Below are 21,230 nucleotides of genomic sequence, written 5' to 3' on the forward strand. Positions count from 1 at the left end.
TATAGAGCAGTGTGAATACCATCCTATCATTTGGATAAATACAGGTAAAAGTATACACATAGATGTCTGTATTTATCTATATATACATTAAATGTTCCTGGAAAGATACACAAAAAACCTAATAGCATTGATTGCCTGTAAGGAGGGGGCCTGGGTATCTGGGAAAGAGGGGTGGGAGAGAAATTATTCACCCTTTCACTGTATAGCCTTTTGTACTTAAAAACTTCTTAACCCCAAGAATGTATTACCTATTCAATATATTAAACTTTAAAACAATATGAAATAAAAAGTGCTATAGGAGGACTCATCAATGGATGCAAAAATCAATAGGTGAAGGAAAATGTTCAAAAATAGATTGGGGTGATGAATGCACAACTATATGATGGTACTGTGAACAGCTGACTGTATACCATGGATGACTGTATGGTATGTGAACATATCTCAATAAAACTGAATTAAAAAAAAACTGAAAAAAAAAAGTAAAGAAGTTGAACATTAAAAAAAATCAATGGGTGAAAGTTTGAGCAGTAACAGGATATTTACATTGTCTTGAAGTATATCCCCACAAGATACTTTTTAATTACAAATGGTAAAATAATAACTTTATAGTGAGTGGAGGACCTTGAAAGATACTACGTTAACCAAACAAAGTGATCAAAATTAACATTACCAGCAATGGGACGAATCCATAGTATGTGCCTCCTGATATGATACACTGAGAAGAACTCAGTATTGCTTTGGTAGTGTTTTTGCAAAAAATGCATAAGATGAGTTTAATTATGAGGAAACATCAGAGAACCATTGAGGGGAATTCTACAAACTAACTGGTCTGTATTCTTAAAAAATATCAATAACATGAAACATACTCAGGAACTGTTCCTGATTAAAGGAGACTAATGACACATGAGAACTGACTGAAACGCAGACTTTTGGATTTTCTTTTGTTAACAACTTTATTGGGACAACTGACAAAAATCTGTAGATTAGATAGCAGTATTTTTTAATGTTAATTTTCAGTTATTGGCAATTGTGTTGTGTTTTCATAAAATAATTCCTTGCTTTTAGGAAATAAACACTAAAGGATTTAAGGGTAGAAGTGTATCACATCTGCAACTTCCTCTCAAATGGTTCAGAAAAAATACATATGTGTATATGAGTATATATATGGATGTGCATGTATATACACACATACACATGGGGGTGGTTGTAGGGAAGAAGAAAAGGAAAAAGCAAATGTAGTCAATGTAAACATCTGAGGAATCTGGGATATGGGTGAAGGATGTCCAGATATTTTTTATACCATTCCTTCAACTTTTTTCTTTCTGACATTGTCCAAATAAAAAATTATATAAAAAAATAAAGAAGTACCATGAGATCTCAGAGTCAAAGAAGGATTATTTTTATCCCTACAGATAAGAGAAAGTTTCATGGAGGTGAGAGGTGAATAGCTATTGAAGGAGAGACAGAATTCCAACAAGCAAAGATGGAGTGTGGTAAAGGAGTGTATTCTGGGCAGAGAAAACAACTTGAACCAAGGTATGAAAGCAGATATAGATATATAGACTATGCTTGGGGTACTATACGTAGGCTGTGTTGGTGGGCCTCATACACACATTGTGAGGGGAGAGCAATGGAAGGTAACAGTTGAAATTCAGATCATATGAAATGTAGATTTGGCCACTGTTTCCCTAAGGCACTGGTGATGGTTAAGGGGGCGGCAAATACAAGGGAGGAGTTGAAGATGATGATACAGTTTCAAGTCTGGTTGACTGAAAGAATGACAATACCATGAAAAGGGTCAGGAAAGCTGCTTGCAGTAAGCTTCTGGTAAAGACAGTGAATCTGACTGTAGAAAGGCTGAGTAGAAAGGCATATATAAAAATAAAATTCCAGGTAGATTAAAGAGTTAATAGTTTTTAAAAAAATTTTTTAACTTTTCTGAAATAATTTCAAACTTAGTGAGATGTTAGTGAAGTTCTTAGTGATAAAAACTGTACAAAAACCCTGTTTGCCTTTCACTTATATAAGGGTAAAACAGTTAACATTTTACAGTCTTTGCTGTCCATCTCCTGACCTCTCCTTCTTTAACTTTTTAAAAAAATTAGAAAAGTTGTAAGTTTATGGAAAAATTCATGGATAAAATACAGAGTTCCCATATACCACCATATTAACACTTTGCATTATTGCGGTACATTTGTTACAACTTAGGAAAGAACATTTTTATAATTGTGCTGTTAACTATAGTCCATGTTTACATTAGGGATAACTGTTTGTATTATGAAGCAGTATGATTTTTTTTTAATTTTATTCTAGTAACGTATATGCAACCTAAAATTAGTGTGATTAATCCCACCGAACTGTATGTTTGGGAGTACTTGAGATGAGAAAGTTCATGTTGTATATATATTTCACAATTTAAAAAAAGAGATTAAAGAGACAATAACAACTAAAAGCAATACATGATCTCAAACTGTATTTAATTATAGAGAAAATACCCAACAGGGACATTGGGACATATGAAATAATTGAAGCACAGACTGGTAGGTTTAATTAATGTTAAAGTTCTTAAACTTGATAACTGTACTTAAGGTGGTTATGTAACTGAATATCCTTGTTCTTAGGAAATGTACAGGAATATATCAATGTTCAAGGAGGATGATGTATACAACCTACTCTCAAATTTTTAGAAAACAGGAAGACAGGTAGGTAGACATGGCAAATATGGCAAAATGTTAAAAGTTGGTGGAGTTGAACATCTGGGGGAGGAGGGTATATTGCCATTCTCCAAATGGGGTTTGTAGTATTTTTGTAACTGTCCTGTAGGTTTGAAATTATTTCAAAAGAAATAATTAAAAAAAAAGTTTAACCAAGGAAATGAAAGACTTGTAAACTTAAGACTACAAAACACTGCTGAAAGAAATTAAAGAAGACTTAAAGGGAAAGACATCTAGTGTTAATGTTGGAAGACTTAATATTGTCAAAATGGCAAAACTCTCCAAGTGATTTACAGATTCAGTGCAATTCCTATCAAAATCCCAATGGTCCTCTTGGCAGAAACAGAAAAATCTATCTGAAAATTCATAAACAATTTCAAGAGACCCTGCATAGCCAAAATAATCTTGACAAAGAACAAAATTTGAGGAGTCACACTTTCTGATTTCAAAACTGATTCCAAAGCTGCAGTAGCTGAAGTAAGCAAAGCAGAGTGGAATGGCATATGGATAGACATATGGACCAAAATAATTGAGAGCCCAGAAATAAATCCGCAGATCGATTTTTGATAATGTGCGAAGACCATTCAATGGGTAAAGGGCAGTCTTCTCAACAAATGGTGAAAAAAATGGGAAAACTGGATTTCCATATGCAAAGAAATGAAGTTGGACCCTTACCTTACACCATACAGAAAAATTAACTCAAAATGGATTGAAGACCTAAATTTAAGAACTAAAACCATATAATCTTAGAGGAAAACAAAGGGAAAAATTTTCATGATCTTGATTTTGACAATGGTTTTTCAAATATGACACTGGAAGCACAAATAACAAAAGGACAAATAGATAAATTGAACTTAATCAAAATTAAAAATCTTTGGTGCGTTTGACGGGGGGAATGTAGAAACTCTGTACTTTCTGCATGATGTTTCCGTAAACTTACAGTTACTCCAATAAAAAAAATCGAAAATATTTGTGCATCAGAGGACACTATCAAGACAGTGAAAAGACAAGCCATAGAACGAGAGAAAATATTTGCAGATTATATACCTGATAAAGGTTTAATATCCAGGATCTATAAAGAACTTCTCCATCTCAATGGCAAAAAGACAACAACCCAATTTAAAAAATGGACAAAAGACTTGAATTGCGCCAAAGAAGATATACGAGTGGCCAAAAAGCACATGAAAAGATGCTCAACATCATTAGTCAACACATAAGGGAAATACAAATCAAAACCAGGATGAGATACCACTTCACACCTACTAGGATGGCTATTATTTTAAAAAATGGATAATAAGTGTTGGCGAGGATGTGGAGAAATAGGAACACTTGTGCAATGTTGGCAGTAATGTAAACTAATGCAGCCACTGCGAAAAACCGTTTGGCAGTTCCTCAAAGAGTTAGACATAGAATTACCATATGATCCAGCAATTTCACTCTTAGGTATTAGCTCAGAAGAACTGAAAAGCAAAACTCAAAGATATGTGTGCACCAATGTTTACAGTAGCATTATTCACAAAAGCCAAAAAGCAGAAACAACCTGTGTCCATCAACAGTTGAATAGATAAACAAAATGCAGTATATACAATGGAATATGATTCAGCCATAAAGAGGAATAAGGTTTTGATACATGCTACAACATGGATAAACCTGAAAACTTTATGCTAAGTGAAGTAAGTCAGATACAAAAAGACAAATATTACTGTATGATTGTATCTAGATGTATTAGTTAGGGTTCTCTAGGGAAACGGAATCAATGAGAGTAGGCAAAATCATAGAGACAGAAGTAGATTAGAGGATACCAGGGGTCAGGAGGAGGACAGAATGGGGAGTTATTGCATGATAATGGTACAGAGTTTCTGTTTGGGATGATGTGAAAGTTCTGGAAAGATGGTGATGGTTACACATTATGAATGTACTTAATACCACTGAACTGTACACTTAAAAATGGTTAAAGTAGGAAATTTTGTTATATATAATTGACCACAATAACAAAACATATTTAATGTAGTTTTTAAAGTCTGGGAGGGTAGTAGGGAAGGCCCCCCATTTATGACAAGAAACCCAGAAGCCACAAAGAGAAAGATCGACAGATTTAACTATAGAAAAACTAAACTCTACATAGAGAAAGGTGTATAAACAAATTTAAAAAGCAAATTATTTGGGCAAAATATCTGCAATCTGTATAATAAATAAAAGAGTAACATTTAATCAATAATAAACATTTAATAGATAAGAAAAATATAAATAACCCAGAGGAGAAACAAAGATTATGAATAGACAATTCACAGAAGGAATACTAGTCAACAAACACAGGAAACCCCACCTCCCATTTTACTCTGAAATCCACAAGTAATATTCCAATTGATTTATAACCCATGCAGCATATTATACACACTCTACTCATGTGGTTTGATAATGCCTGGACTACTAGTTTTAGGGAGATTGTAAGGTTCACTCAGATCTTATGGTGAAGTTAGTATACACAGGACTGATGAAGGAAATTCACAAGGTCAATGAGCAGTAGAGTTGATAATTAACTGTGGATGAGCCATCTGAATCGGTGGGAAAGTATGAGTTTCTCAGGAGTAATTCCCCTGATTTGCCCATTTTAACTACCCTTCTGAATCTTCAATTTTCACTCAAGGCTATAGCCATTGTGTCCTTATTCTTTATCTTCTTTCACCTTCTCGATCTTTTCATTATCCTGCATTTAGCATTGTGCCTGGCATGTAATAAGCACTCAACTTATTTGTTGAATAAAGTATCTTACCCCAAAATAGGAAAGAAACAGTCATCAATAAAATAAGATCCATGTCTTTCCCACTTATTAAACAGTATTGTTTGATAGAAACAGCATAGACTTTGGAGTTAGACAAACCAAGGTTTTTAATCCCATCTCTTCCTCTACCTGTGTGACCTTGAACAAGTTGCTCAACCTCTCTGAACCTGTTTCCCCATCAGTAAAACTGTGGGTACCAACTACTTCATAGAAAAAGTATAAAGGGTAAAAGAAGAAATTCAATATTTGACCAACCTATATTGTAAGACAACCACTGGTTATGTTCTGAGGCTACAAAGATAAATAGAACATAGTTACTGATCTTCAGGAGTTTATTCCAGTGGGGTGAGATATACATATAACATATATCATGAAAGTAAAGCACACAGAAATGTGTACAGGGCATTATAGCAGGGGGTGGTGGATGAAGAGGTTTCAGGATGACTCCTTAGGAGTCATAAAGCTAAGTCTCATTGGATGAGTACAAGTCAACAGGGTGAAGAAAAGGGGGAAGGGAATTCCATGCAGAGAAAATAGCATGAACAAAAGCACAGAAATAAGAATCAATATAGCACTGGTGGGGAACTACCATTACTTTGATGTTGCTACAACATCAATTACAGGACATAGAATGATGACAGATTAGTCTGGCAGATAGGCAGGAGCTTTAATCATAGAGGTTCTTGTAGCCATATTAAGAATCTTGGCTTTTTTCCCTCTGATTAAAAGAAGAAAATCAAAGTATTTTAAATATGGGAGAGAACTACTAAGATGAGTACCTTAAAAAGATCATTCTATAGAATTAGATGACCATGATTTTAGAACCCCTAATAAAATAATGGATTCAGACCCTTGCCATCAATGTTTGCTACAATCATTAGGAGAAAAGCCAATGAGGATCTTTATAAAGGACAGATCAGGCTAACAATACCTGAACTCATTGACCAATCTTAACATGACAAAAGATAAACAAGCAGACATATATGTGCCTCCTGATATGATGTAATAGAAGTACAGAGCACCACCTATGAGGTTGTCTTGCCTGAAAACATTGAACTGTATCTAACAAGCCTCTAGATCTAACTACCAATTTACAGAAAATACAAAGCAGAGAGGGAGCAACACGTTAAACAATATCACGAGTATGCAATCAGCAAAATGGAAAACACTACAGGACAAGCAGCCCAGTTTCTCAACAAATAAGCTGCAAAGATTAAAAAAAAAAAAAAAAGAGGAAGGGGGAACCCAGAGATCAAAAAAGACTTAAGAGACATAATAAACAAATGTAATAGCATGGACCTTCGTTGGATCCTGAATTACATAAATCAACTGCAAAAAACACATTTATGAGATGATTGGAGGAATTTGTACATTGAGTGGATATTTACTGATATTAAGGAATTGTTATAACAATTTTTAGATGTGTTAATGGCATCATGGATATGTTTTATAGTCCCACAAGTCCTTGAGGCTCTTTTCATGTTTTTGTCAGTCTATTTTCTCTCTGTTGTTTAGACTGGATAATTTCTAAGGTTCTATCTTCAAGTTCACTGATTCTGTCCTCTACATTTCTACTGCTTCATTTCAGTTACTATAGTTTTGGGTTCTAGTATTTCCATTTGATTCTTCTTTATATCTTATATTTCTTTGCTGAGACTTTCTATTTTTCATTTAGGGGTGTTCATAATTGCTTGTTGAAGCATTTTTATGAGGGCTGCTTGAAAATCCTTGTCAGATATTCCCAACATCTGCTTTTTTCTCATTCATGTTGAGATCTTCCTGGTTCTTGGTATGATCAGTGATTTTCAGTAGTATCCTGAACATCTGGATCTTATTTATATCTTCTGTTCTAGCAGGCCTCCTCTGATACTGTACCACCAGGGGAGGAGGGATACTGCCTCCTTACTTACCTAGTGAGGATAGAAGTTAAGGTCCCCATTCAGCTTTCCTTGATATGGGTGGTGGAGTGGTGGTGGTGGTGGGGCACCTCATTAGTGCTGGACAGGGGTGGAAATTCAGGCTCCCCACTAGGCCTCTGCTGATACCATCCTGGCTGGGAGGAGGAGGAGGGGTGCCAGTTACTGCTCCCCATGTGGCCTCTACTGACACTCCAAGGGGATGGCCTCATTATCACTGAGCAGTGATTAAAGCCCTAAATCTCCACTAGGCCTCCTCTGTCACTAAACCAGCAGAAAGGGAAGGGGCCTCTCATTACCACTGAATAGGGATGGAGGTTCAGGCTCCCCATGTGTTTGCCACTGGTACTATTGTGTGTGGGGGTCTTCCTACTACCCAGTAGGGATGAAAGTCCGATCCCTACTGATCCCTATTCAGCCTTCTCTGACACCACCCTGGCAGTAGGGAAGGTACAGCAGTGCCTGCCTTGTTACAGTTGGGTGAGAGCGAAAGACTGGACTTCCCACTCAGCCTTTGCTGACAGAGGTGATGCTGCAGTTTTCCCGTGGTGTTTGGCTGGTGTAGCCCAGTTATTGTCTAAATGTTGTGACTTGTAAGCTGCTCCTTTCTTAATCCTTTGTCTAGAAAGAACAGGTTTTTCTTGTGGCTTTTTTGTCTGTGCTTGTTGGTGTTTTCAGGTTGCTCTCTTCTCTAGCACCCAGTGCAGGGCATATGAGGTGAAAAGAAAACACAGAGAACTCACCACCATGTTGTTCCTCAGATCCTCAAATCCTTAGCTGGTCTGCCTTCTTCTCTCCACCTTTCAGAGACTTAGGTTTGTTTTATAAATAATGTCCAGATTTTTAGCTGTACTTAGCAGGAGGAATAGGGAGAAGAACATCTATTCCATCTTACCCAGAACAACAAGTCCCACTGTGGCTATGTTTTAAGAGATTCCTTATCTTTTAGAAATGTTACTGAAATATTTAGGAATAAACTGATAAAATGTCTGGGATTTTCTTCAAAATAATTCAGGGTGAGGAGAGGGAGAGGATGCAGATGAAACAAGATTAGCCATGTGTTAATAATTGTCAGGCTCGGTGATAGGTACATGAGGGTCCATTGTAATATTCTCTCTACTTTTGTTTAAGTTTGAACATCTCTATCATGAAAAGTAAAAAATAAAAATCACTTGCCCTCCACTGTGGAGGATGGACTTGAGGAGAACACAATAGAAGTGGGAAGACTTGTTAGGAAGCTGGAGCAACAGTCTCAGTGAGAGACAAAGACCTGAATAAAGACCAGGATTGCTGGAGATGCAGAAGAGCAATATTCAGAGGTAAAACTGGAAATAACTGGCAATTAACTGGATGTGGGGTGGTAGAAGCAGAGGGAAGTATTAAGAATGATTACTGGTTTCTAGCTTCATGATTAGGTAAGTGTTGGTTCCACCAACAGGTGGGAAATTTAAGAGTTGGACTCTATTTTTGATATTTGACTGCTGACAGCTTTCAAGACCCACCACTCCCCCTTCTCCTTCAGTCCCACATCTGGGCAAGCTGATAAGAAAGCCCAGAGGCATCTTCTTTGGTGCTGGGGTGGGGGTGGGGAGTTCAAACCATGCAAGTCTTGGCCTGTGTGTGGGAACTCTCACCCACTCATCCCCGTGCTGGTTTGAATCTGTTATACACCCCATAAAAGACTATGTTCTTTTAATCCACTCTTGTGGGGGCAGACTTACTGTGGGTGGGATCTTTTGATTTGTTTCCATGTAAATGTGACCCCACCCATTCAAGGTGTCTCTTAATTAGTTTACTGGAGTCCTTAAGAGAGCTCAGGGAGAAGAAAGAGCGCTCAGAGCTGACAGAGACCCAGCTGCTTGGAGATGCAGATGGAAAGATGTTTGGAGATGCTAAGCTAAAAGATGAAGCCCAGAGTTTGCCTTGGAGTAGCTAAGTGAGAACCCACAGAGACATAAAGAGAAAGCCACTGGAATCAGAAGTTGAAAGCAATGCAACCTGGCAGAAAAGGATGAGCAGACGCCAGCCACGTGCCTTCCCAGATGACAGGCTGACAGAGGTGTTCCAGACCCCATTGGACTTTCCTCAGTGATCCTCTTGTTGATGCTTTAGTTTGGACACTTTTATGGACTTAGAACTGAAAATCTGTAACCTAATAAATCCCCTTTATAAAAGCCAATCCAAACCCAAATACCCCTAATCGTAATAAAACCCCAAATCCAGTCTCCTTTCCCTGCTCTCTCAAGCCATCTCTGGACCAGCTTGGGAGCCTCCCCTGCTCTCCCACAAAAGCTTCATTATGTGAGTATTAAACTTTTCACACCCTCTTGACACGTGTGTGGCATCATCAGTCTCAACATCTGAACCAAATTGGTGAGGTCCATCTCGCCTCTGCAGGGTGGTCAAACATGAATAAAGGAGGAAGGACACATTATTTGCATATGTGTAGGGAGTATGGGGAGCTGGAGAGAGGAGTTCAATTTGGACATGTTGAGTTTAAGGTACCTAGATATAATGTACCTAGCAGGGTGACTGACACATAGTAAATGCTCAGAAATATTTGTTTCTTTTTCTTATAATCCTCCATATTCTTACTTATTTTGTGTTAACAAACTATATCTTTTTATTTATTTGTAGTTTTACCAAACGATGAAGGCTTAGTAATAACCATAATAATAATAATAATAATAGTTCTCAGTTATTGATGACCTGCTACATGCCAGGCATTGTATTAAGCACTTTATAGATACTATATCTTGTTTAATCTTTACAACAATTCTATGGGGTGGCTATAAACTGCCTTTTTTAGATGAGACAATTGAGGCTTTAATGTTACACAGTGAGAGGGTTGCTAAACTGTATTTGTTCTAGTTTGCTAATGCTGCGGAATGCAAAACACCAGAGATGGAATGGCTTTTATAAAAAGGGGGTTTATTTGGCTATACAGTTACAGTCTTAAGGCCATAAAGTGTTCAAGGTAACACATCAGTAATCAGGTACCTTCACTGGAGGATGGTCAATGGCTTCCGGAAAACCTCTGTTAGCTGGGAAGGCACGTGGCTGGCATCTGCTCCAAAGTTCTGGTTTCAAAATGGCTTTCTCCCAGGACGTTCCTCTTTAGCAAGCTTGCTCTTCTTCAAAACGTCACTCACAGCTGCACTCCATCAGTCTCTTTGAGTCAGCATGTTTTATATGGCTCCACTGATCAAGGCCCACCCTGAATGGGTGGGGCCACACCTCCATGGGAGTATCCCACCAGAGTCACCACCAACAGCTGGGTGGGGCACATCTCCATGCAAACAACCTAATTCAAACGTTCCAACTTAATCCCCACTATTCTGTCTGCCCCACAAGATTGCATCAAAGAACATGGCTTTTTCTGGGGGACATAATACATTCAAACTGGCACAGTATTCAAATCCAGATCTATGTGCGATATGCTCTATCTACTATGCTGTACTTCCTCACTATGTGAAATTTAAAGTAGGTTGATAATATCCATCACTTACTTCATGGTATACAGCATGTAGAGGGTATCAGCTTGCTCCTGTAAGCTTGGGCTCTCCTTCAACTGTAAAACCGGTGCTTTGAAGTCCACCTCCCCAGACTTGTCTCTAGGAAGATGCATTTCTACACGAACAGAGGGAACCTTTAGTTTCAGAAAGAAAAACAGAAAATTAAGTCCACAGGTGCTCAATTTAAATATAGCCCTAGAGTGAGTTATCTTTTACCTCTAAACCTTTTCCATGAGAATTCCCTAAATGTTGATGAAAAGCAAAGCAAAAATAATGAATCCTTCAAGACTTACGATAAGCAATCTAGCTTTCTTAAAGCCTGGCTAGAGAAATTTGCCCACTTTAAGAGCAAACTAAAAAAACATATATGTCATCAGGACAGCATTTTGTCTACCACAGTTACTAATGGAAACCATAATGGCTAGTTCTATTATTTTCCGTAAAGATGGCAGTTTTTCAAAAAGCTGATAGAGCTCTTTTCCTCTCTGGCTACTTGAGGATCATCCGCCATCATGAATGACATGGTAACTATCTGGACCAGGATATTCATGACCACCTGAATACTTCAGCGGAAACAAATGGTCATCGACGTTATCCACCCTGGAAAGGCAACAGTACCTAAGACAGAAATTCAGGAAACCTAGCCAAAATGTACAAGACTACACAAGATGTCATCTTTGTATTTGGATTCAGAACCCATTTGTTGGTGGCAAGACAAATGGCTTTGGCATGATTTATGACTCCTTGGATTATGCAAAGAAAAATGAACCCAAACACAGACATGCAAGACATGGTCTGTATGAAAAGAAAAAAGAACAGAATGAAGAAAGTCAGGGGGACTGCAAAGGCCAATGCTGATGCTGGCAAAAAGAAGGAGTAAAGATTCTTCAATGACTTGATCTGTGATTGTGTAGGTTTTTCACCAGAGGATTAATAAAACTATAAAAACATAAAAAAAATCTGATAGAAGTACCTCATGATAATATTTACCTGGTCTTCCTGTGGGAGATGAGGTGAGTCAAGTAAGCTGAATGAAAGCCGAGAAGCCTGAAATAACTTCGTAGGAAGATACATGTGAACATCTGCAAGAAGCTGACATTTATGGTAAGGTTTAAATGATGATGAGATGAATAAAAATGTAGAGTTGACCTCAATAGTGATAATTTCCTAGTTAAAGCACATACAGGTCATTTCTTTACAAATAAGAACAATGAGAAATTTATCCTTTCTTGGTAGTCACAAAGAAAGTAAATATTAATATTAGAAAATTTAAAGAATGTCCAACTAATCAATAAATATATTTTAAATTGACTGTCTAGAATTTTACCATCACCTGAACATACAAGATATTAAATTCTACTAATGTAATCAATACTACAATGGTGCTATCAGTGATACTTTGATAGAATACCACATATAACAGAAAGAACCCAATTATATTTTCTGTCTTCTGGACTTCCCTAGGAGAATATTTGGCTGCTAGCCACTGGTTTTCTCTGAGAATAGGGAAATGGATAATCCTGTCTAGAGAATCAAAAAAATGTAGTGGTTGACAAACTTTGAGATATTCCTAAGATTTTTACTTATGGTCCATTGTTGCAATACTTACCATAACCTCTAAAAGAGAGACTATGCTGTCATTTTCAACATTTTACAGATACAGAAAGAGAGATACAGAGCTCAAATAATTGTTCAAGCAAGTAAGTAGCAGAGCTGAGAATCAAACTCAACTTTCCTGACTCACGATCTAGAAGTATAACTAAGTACCTCTCTTAACGTAAGTTCTCTCTTAAGCGACCATACTCAAAGGGCATGCTAAGCTTTGCCCTATTTCTAAATGTTAAAATATTCTCTGATGCTTGCATATAATATCTTTAGTTAGTATTGGTCAATATGGTTTTAGACAGCAAGAGCATGGATCTCAATCATTTTCATCATCTGTAAAATGTTAACATTCAGGTCCTTTTAGATGTGACCAAGGAGCCCTTCTCTCCTTTCACATGCAGCTACCATAGACATACTGAACCCTCCTTGAAAATATGACTAATCCTGTCAGGGTATAGTAGAAGACATCCTTCACTACAAATACCAGGAAGAAGGGTTGTGGTCATGGGGATGAGAATGGCAAAGTTGTTGAAGAATGAGCACTGTATTAGACAAACACAGCTCTGCATTACTGGAGCTGACTGTAAAAGTTACAGCTGGTCTTAGGGCTCCAAATGTACTTACTGAAGGAAGAGTATCTCCCACTCCATTGCATGCTGTTTTGCAACAGTTTTTGGTGATGTTTTATCTTTAAATAGAATTACTTTTAAAGTAGTAATTTTTCCAAAGGAAAAAACCCTTTTCAACATTCGAGTACTTTCATGTTAAAATTCAGTATACCCCATGTCTCTTGTTCTTCCTCTTCTCATCACATTACTGGTTCAATCAGACTACATAGCACTATACAAAGCAAAATGATACCTAGTTGCTTAATTTTACAAATATTTATTGAGTGTCTACTGTGATCTAGATGCTGTTCTAGATGCTGGATAAATCAGTGAATGAAACCATGTTCCTGCTTACACTAATCAATCCCAGTTCCCCTGTCCATGTTAACTTGTGCCAAATTCAGCAAGTTAAGGCATTACTCACTCTGTACATGCAGCTCCTTGGCCTTGGTCACCAAGGACATTAAGTCGCAGGTTGTTTGCACAGCAGCTCGGAACTGATCTATCCCTCCCTTTTGTGAGGTAGGGGGTAATTTAGGATGGGGAGTAGTGTGTGCCAAAAGGTGATCTAAATAGCGAGCAACTTCATCACCACAACGAGCTGCAAGGTTAGTGGGATGGGGTGGGGTGGGGAGGGTGGAAAGAAAAAAAAATGAAGACTTCAGTTATTTCATAATCTACTCCAGCAAACAGAATGACTGGCTCTTGTGCCCACAACACAGCACCCAGAATTAGGTTGTTTTTAGTTCATGGGAGAAAAAAAAAAAAGTCTGCAGTCATTCAGAAGCTATGGCCATTTACCAGGATCCATCAGTTATTCAACTTTGCTAAGACAATGGTAGGGCTTCTGAAAGCAGTAAGAGCTTATTGTAAGGCAGGTGGAGCAAGCATTTCACAATCTGTGCATATATACATATGGGAGAAGGTAGTGGTGGTGGTAATGGTGGACGATGAGGAGAACAGGGCCCTTCAAATCACACTAGTATGAGGAGACTGGTGGGGAAGGGTCAGGAAAGGGCAGAAATCTTCCATCAAACATTGAGCCTAGTTGAAAACAGAAAGGTTCCATAAATGGCAGCTATAATTGCTAATGAAAGAACAATCTTCATGAAAGCATGGTGCAGGAAGGACTACCGGCTGCACTGGTCTCTTTAGTCACCTCATTTGTCCAGTCACCTTTATATCTAGTACGTACCAGGTACTGTACTAGGTGCGGGTGTTTCAGTAGTGAAAAAGATAGATATGGTCCCTACCTTCCTGGGTACCCTGTCCCCAAATATAGCTTCTATAACATTATCTCTGACTATGGATAGTGGAAACAAAAACTACACATATACCCTGCGGATGCTTATCATTTCAGACTTGACACAATTATTTGCAGTGTTGATAGCTGGAAAAGCACATTGTTTGAATAAATACCAAAATCTGCAAAGTCAGTCATGCATCATCTGGTTTTGAAGATCTTCAGTGATCTCTCCAGAGGTCTTTTTGTGTTCTGATGTAATTAATAGGAACTAGCAAAGCTGTAAGAATGGAATTCATATCCAGTGAGATCCTAATGGCAAATATAACATTCAACACAATCTAGGTACTCGAAAGGAGGATTATGAAGAATATGGAGAGAAGCTTCTCTAGCCATTTAAGGGCTGGCAAGCAATAAACATGCCCACTGTGAGACTACTGATGAGTAAACCCAGAGGTGGGAAAGTGATTTAGAATGCCATAATATCAAATTTAGTAATGCATACCATTAAAACTAAGTAATCTAAGGGAATGAATGCTACAGATGAAAATCACAGGTATCTATGGATTAGCAAACAACCTCAATATATGATCATTCTTGTCTAGTTTTCAGAGTATTTTAGTTTTTGCCAAGATAAACATCATGACCCTTAGTTATTACTGAAAATAGTAAAATAATCTTGCATGCACTCTACCTTTCTAACGAAGAAATTCTAACTATTTTAGATCTTACAGAAACACATACAGAGTGAATTAAGTGCCTGCTATCACCTAGTGAGTAAATGCAGAGCCTAACCAAGAAAATAGTCCTGACTGCTAATGTGTTAGTCTACCGTATGTGAGATTATGCTTGCTACCTTACAAAGAAAAGCAAGTTCAATTTTTTTTCTTTTCTCCAATACAGCACATGTGATGGTTAGGTTCATGTGTCAACTTGGCCAGGTAATGGTGCCCAGTTGTTTGGTTAAACAAGCACTGGCTTAATTGTTAGTGTGAAGACTTTTCTCGGACTTAAATCATCATTAAGTTGATAGCATCTATGGCTGATTACATCTACAATTAACTGAGGAGATTGCCTTCAGCAATGAGAGATGTTTCATCAAATCATTGAAGGGTTTAAAAGGAGAAGTGATAATTTCAGTAGAAGAGAGAATTTTCATCTCTATGTCAGCCAGCCAGCTTCTCCTGGGGAATTTATTGAAAATGTTCACTGGATTTCCCAGCTTGCAGCCTGCCCTACAGAATTTGGATTCATGCAACCCCACAGTTGTGTGAAACAATTTTATAAAGTCTCATAATATTTGCAGGTATCTCCTGTTGGTCCTGATTTCCTAGAGAACCCTGACTAATATACCACCCTTAAGACAAAGAAATTGGCTGTCTAAAGATACAGGCTAACAGTCAAATACTAAGACAATGAAAGCAGGCAAACCTTGTTTTAGACAGTTAGAGGAAGAATTCTCTCTTATTGGCCCTTGTCTCCTTGGGAGCCAAACAATTCAACACTTTCCCTGCCTAGGTCAATTTTTAAAACTCTAGGGCAGTGTTTCTCAGTCATTTTTAATGCCTTCTTACTATTTCACCTTGGTATTCCAAGCTAATAAAATTTTGTTACTTTGTCTACTTTATAATGTGACAACTATACAGATACTATACAGATACACAAAGTGCTTTTTCAAACTACACAAGAGCTACCCCCAGCAATTCTGATGTAGTCCTCTAATATTATATAAAAAAGAACTCTATAATTAAATTTCATATTTTTATGCTTTTTAATGTTAAAAAGTTAGTGTTGTATATATACAATTTCTCTACTACACATTTGACTCTTCACTAAACATCTCTCACTTACTACTGTTTCCTTCAATTTCAAAATCACCAGCCATTTTATATACCTAGGAAAGAAATCTTACCTAACCTTCCTGAGGGACAGTCCAACCCCATACTCCACAATTACCAAAGGGCTATTAGGCCAGAAATCAAAGGTAAGTAGAGGGATGAAAAGTGAAGGCAAACAAAAGTAGGAATCTAGGTGTATTAAATAGGAGTGAAGATAGTACACTGTGAGACTGCAGGCAGCAGGAAACATTAAGGAGGATGCTAACAATATTTTGTACTCTTGTCTAGCAAGGCTAGTACCTTTATGAGGCCTCCTTACCATTTCTGGTTGAGTCAAAGTTATCATCCATCCAGTAGCCAGATTCCAGTTCTTCATAACTGTCATCATAGTCATCACTGTACAGTTTACCCTCAGGCCCAGGGTCCATAAAACTCAAGTGTGTGCAGCAAGAAGTTGTCAAGAACTCTAACAATTTACCTGTTTGAACCCTAACAATTAGAGGGCAGATAGAAAACAGAAAATTAGGGAAAAATCCTTTTTAGAACAACATAGTCTTGGTGATAGACGGATACCTAAAATATTCTGTTGGGGCATTACCAATGTGTATACATCAGTGAAATTTTACAGTACTCCTAGGTACAGCTTAAATGATTGGCTTAAAGGGTTATTAAATGTTTAATAAAGACTACAATTATAGGTTCACAATACACCAACAGATCAGTTTTGTCCTTTTCCACTCACGTGATATATTACTAACTATGCCAAATATCTGGTAAAAGTTTGCATTGGCTACAAGAGAAATCAGGAGAGAATGAGGATAAATCACCACAAATCCAATCATGTTATTAAAGAAATAATCAAAAATACAATTTTGAAAATAAAAGACGGCACTTAAACATTTTATAAATTATAGATTATAATTAGATCCTTCTCCACTTATAAAGCCAATTACAAACCCAAAAGCAAAGTCACTGGTAGTGATTTTCTGAAGCCAGTTTGAAGAGGCTTCCAATTATGCAAATCTTGCATAATTTTAATACCAAAATAAATAATAACAGGAACAAATCATGATAAAGGGAATGAAATAAGAATCCATAAATCCATACTGATATTAAACTAAAAAATAAAGGGGAAGATAAAGCTTTTTTTTTTTACAGAATTCCAACTAATGTACATGGAACATTAAATTCAGTTTTACTGAGATTAAATTTAGTTTTTATTGAGATTAAATTCTGTTTTATTGAAACATATTCACATACCATACAATCATCCATGTTGTACAACCAACTATTCACAGTGCCATCATATAGTTACGCATTCATCACCCCACTACTTTTGAACATTTTCCTTACACCAGAAAGAATCATGATAAGAATAAAAAATAAAGGTAAAAAAGAACACCTAAATCACCCCCCGACCCCACCCTATTTTTCATTTAGTTTTTGTCCCAATTTTTCTACTCATCCATCCACACACTGGATAAAGGGAGTGCAATCCACAAGGTTTTCACAGTCACACTATCACACCTTGTAAGCTACATTGTTATATAATCATCTTCAAGAGTCAAGGCTACTGGGTTGCAGTTTGATAATTTCAAGTATTTACTTTTAGCTATTTCAATACATTAAAACCTAAAAAATGTTTTGTCTATATAGTGTGTAAGGATGTCTACCAGAGTGACCTCTCAACTCCATTTGAAACTCTCAGCCACTGAAACACAAAGTCACAATTCTACAGCCCTATTAGTAATAAATAAGGTATGCTAAAATTAGTAATAACCAATTTATGCAAAAGCATCAATGGAAGCTAACACCAGCTGGTGAAAGACAGTTGGGGAAAGGATATGGAGACAACTGGAAAACACCACTTTAACCAAGTAATCAAGGTTTTGTCACCGACAACGGGACAAACTAACATCAATCATTGCCTGATATGATGCACTGAGGACATACATCATATAGGTAGTATTTCTGCCCCAAACAGCCTGAATCTAACAATGAGGAAACAATCAGACAAATCCAGGTTGAGGGATATTCTGCAAAATAACTGACCTGCATTCTTCAAAACTGTCATGAAAGATTAACAAAAGGCTGGGGAAATGTTCTAGATTAAAGTATACCAGGAGAACCTAAGATGGCAGCTAGGAGACACAGGGCAATAAAACACCTCCATGAAAAATACGAGATAAAAGCCAGAAAGTGACCCAGAACACCAGTTCCAACGATGCACCAGCTGGACAAGATCTGCTAAATCTCCAGGGACCATGAACTTGGTGAAACCGTGAGTCTGTGTTCTGAAATGAGTGAGTAAGCCTCTGAATATCCGGCAGCCATGCTGCGGTGTGGGGAAACCGAGGGTTGGTGATTGGAGGCGGACTAGTTCTTTTTAAAAAAAAAAACCCCAAAGTGGCTGCAGATACAGCAGTGAGAACCACACAGTGAAGTGTGGCAGGAACAAGCTGTGCGAATGCCTCGGTATCTGGCATGGAAGATAGCCTTCTGCACACCAGCTGCTAATTGTCTCAGAGCAGAGAAGGCAGAGGTGAGCCAAAAGGGGAAAAAGCTATGTCACTTGCAGCCATCTTCCTGGGGGGCTGGGAATGCTCCTGCCTGGCACCGGAGCCACAGCCCAGAGCTGCGCCAAAAACCCAGTGTGACGGGGGGTGTTTCCAGCGGCATGCGCACACGCCACAGCATCGGGCATGGACAACAGCCTTTCGTGCACCTGTAACTAATTGTCCCAGAGCTGGGAAGGCAGTGCTGTGCAAAAAGGGGGAAATTAACACGCCCCATTCAGCCATCTTTCAGCAGGCTGGGAATGCCCCTACACAGCCTGGCAGCCCAGAACTTCCCTTGAGGGATGGCGTGCACTTGTGATGTAGCACAACCTTCCCTCAGCAGAGGTCCTAGAAGGGCACAGCTTGCAACAGGGACCCACTCAGAAATCCCAGGGACCCACTCAGAAATCCCAGGGACCATACGCCAATACCAAAGACTTGTGGGTCAGTGGCAGAGACAATCTGTGGCAAGACGGAAATGAAGGTTTAGACTCTTGCAACAGCTTTAAATCTCCAGGAACACCTGGGACGTTTGATTATTAAAGCTGCCCTCCCTCCCTAACCACTCAGACACACACCCCACATTCAGGGCGGACAGCACCAACAACACACCCAAACTTGGTGCACCAACTGGACCCCAGAAGAATCAGTCCCCCACACACCACAAAGACAAAGTTGGGAAGAACTGACTTGAGGGGAATAGGTGACTCGCGGATGCCACCTGCTGGTTAATTAGAGAAAGTGTATGCCACCAAGCTGTAGATCTGACAAATTAGAGACTGGTATTTTTCATATCCTGAAAGAACCCTATCAAGTAAAGCAAATGCCAAGAGGCCAAAAACAACAGAAAATTTTAAAGCATATGATAAAACTAGATGATACGGATAACCCAAGCCCAAACACCCAAATCAAAAGATCAGAGGAGACACAGTACTTGGAACAATTAATCAAAGAACTAAAGACAAACAACAAGAGCAGGGCCCAGGATATAAAGGACATGAAGAAGAGCATGGCACAGGATATAAAGGACATGAAAAAGACCCTAGAAGAGCATAAAGAAGAAACTGGAAAAGTAAATTAAAAAACAGATGATCTTAGGAAATAAAATTTAATTTGTTGATCAAACTAAAAAGATTCTGGATACTCACAGTACAAGACTAGTGGAAGCTGAACAATGAATCAGTGACCTCGAAGACCACAGAATGGAAAATGAAAGAACAAAAGAAAGAATGGAGAAAAAAATAAAAAAAAACAAAATGGATCTCAGGGGTACGATAGATAAAATGAAACGTCCAAATATGAGACTCATTGGTGTCCCAGAAGGGGAAGAGAAGGGTAAAGGTCTAGAAAGTGTACTCAAAGAAATTGTTGGGGAAAACTCCAAACCTTCTACACAATATAAATACAAAAAGCATAAATGCCCAGAGAACTCCAAATAGAATAAATCCAAATAAACCCACTCCAAGACATATTCTGATCAGACTGTCAAATACTGAAGAGAAAGAGCAAGTTCTGAAAGCAGCAAGAGAAAAGCAATTCACCACATACAAAGGAAACAACATAAGACTAAGTAGTGACTACTCAGTGGTTACTATGGAGGCAAGAAGGCAGTGGCATGACATATTAAAATTCTGAGAGAGAAAAAGTGCCAACCAAGAATACTCATCCAGCAAAGCTCTCCTTCAAATTTGAGGGAGAGCTTAAAATTTTCACAGACAAACAAATGCTGAGAGATTTTGCTAATAAAAGTCCTGCCCTACTTCAGATACTAAAGGGAGACCTACAGACAGAGAAACAAAGAAAGGAGAGAGAGATACGGAGAAAGGTTCAGTACTAAAGAGATTCAATATTGGTTCATTAAAGAACTTTAAGAGAGAGGGGGAAAAATATATCTGACAAACATAAACCAAAGGATAGGATGGCTGATTCAAGAAATGCCTTCACAGTAATAATATTGAATGTAAATGGATTAAACTCTCCAATTAAAAGATACAGACTGGCAGAATGGATCAAAAAATATGAACCATCAGTATGCTGCATACAAGAGACTCATCTTAGACACAGGGACACAAAGAAACTGAAAGTGAAAGGATGGAAAAAAATATTTCATGCAAGCCACAGCCAAAAGAAAGCAAGAGTAGCAATATTAATCTCAGATAAAATAGACTTTAAATGCAAGGATGTTATGAGAGACAAAGAAGGCCACTACATACTAAAAAAGGGGGCAATTCAACAAGAAGAAATAACAATCATGAATGTTTATGCACCCAATCATGGTGCCACAAAATACAGGAGACAAACAATGGCAAAACTAAAGGAAGCAATGGATGTTTCCACAATAATTGTGGGAGACTTCAACACATCACTCTCTCCTATAGATAGATCAACCAGACAGAAGGCCAATAAGGAAATTGAAAACCTAAACAATTGGATAAATGAATTGGATTTAAC

General features: G+C 37.9%; 1 protein-coding gene across 1 annotated transcript in view; it reads right to left on the reverse strand.

The window, feature by feature from the left end:
- Window positions 1-21,230, reverse strand: part of PHKA1 (phosphorylase kinase regulatory subunit alpha 1) — a 277,140-nt gene that overhangs the window by 34,425 nt on the left and 221,485 nt on the right. The window contains 4 exon segments of the mRNA XM_037821427.1: window positions 10,922-11,061; window positions 11,918-12,009; window positions 13,565-13,741; window positions 16,541-16,710. Coding sequence (XP_037677355.1) covers window positions 10,922-11,061; window positions 11,918-12,009; window positions 13,565-13,741; window positions 16,541-16,710 — 579 coding nt within the window.

The sequence above is a fragment of the Choloepus didactylus genome, chromosome X, assembly GCF_015220235.1.
Source record: "Choloepus didactylus isolate mChoDid1 chromosome X, mChoDid1.pri, whole genome shotgun sequence".
In the NCBI taxonomy this organism is placed as follows: Eukaryota; Metazoa; Chordata; class Mammalia; order Pilosa; family Megalonychidae; genus Choloepus; species Choloepus didactylus.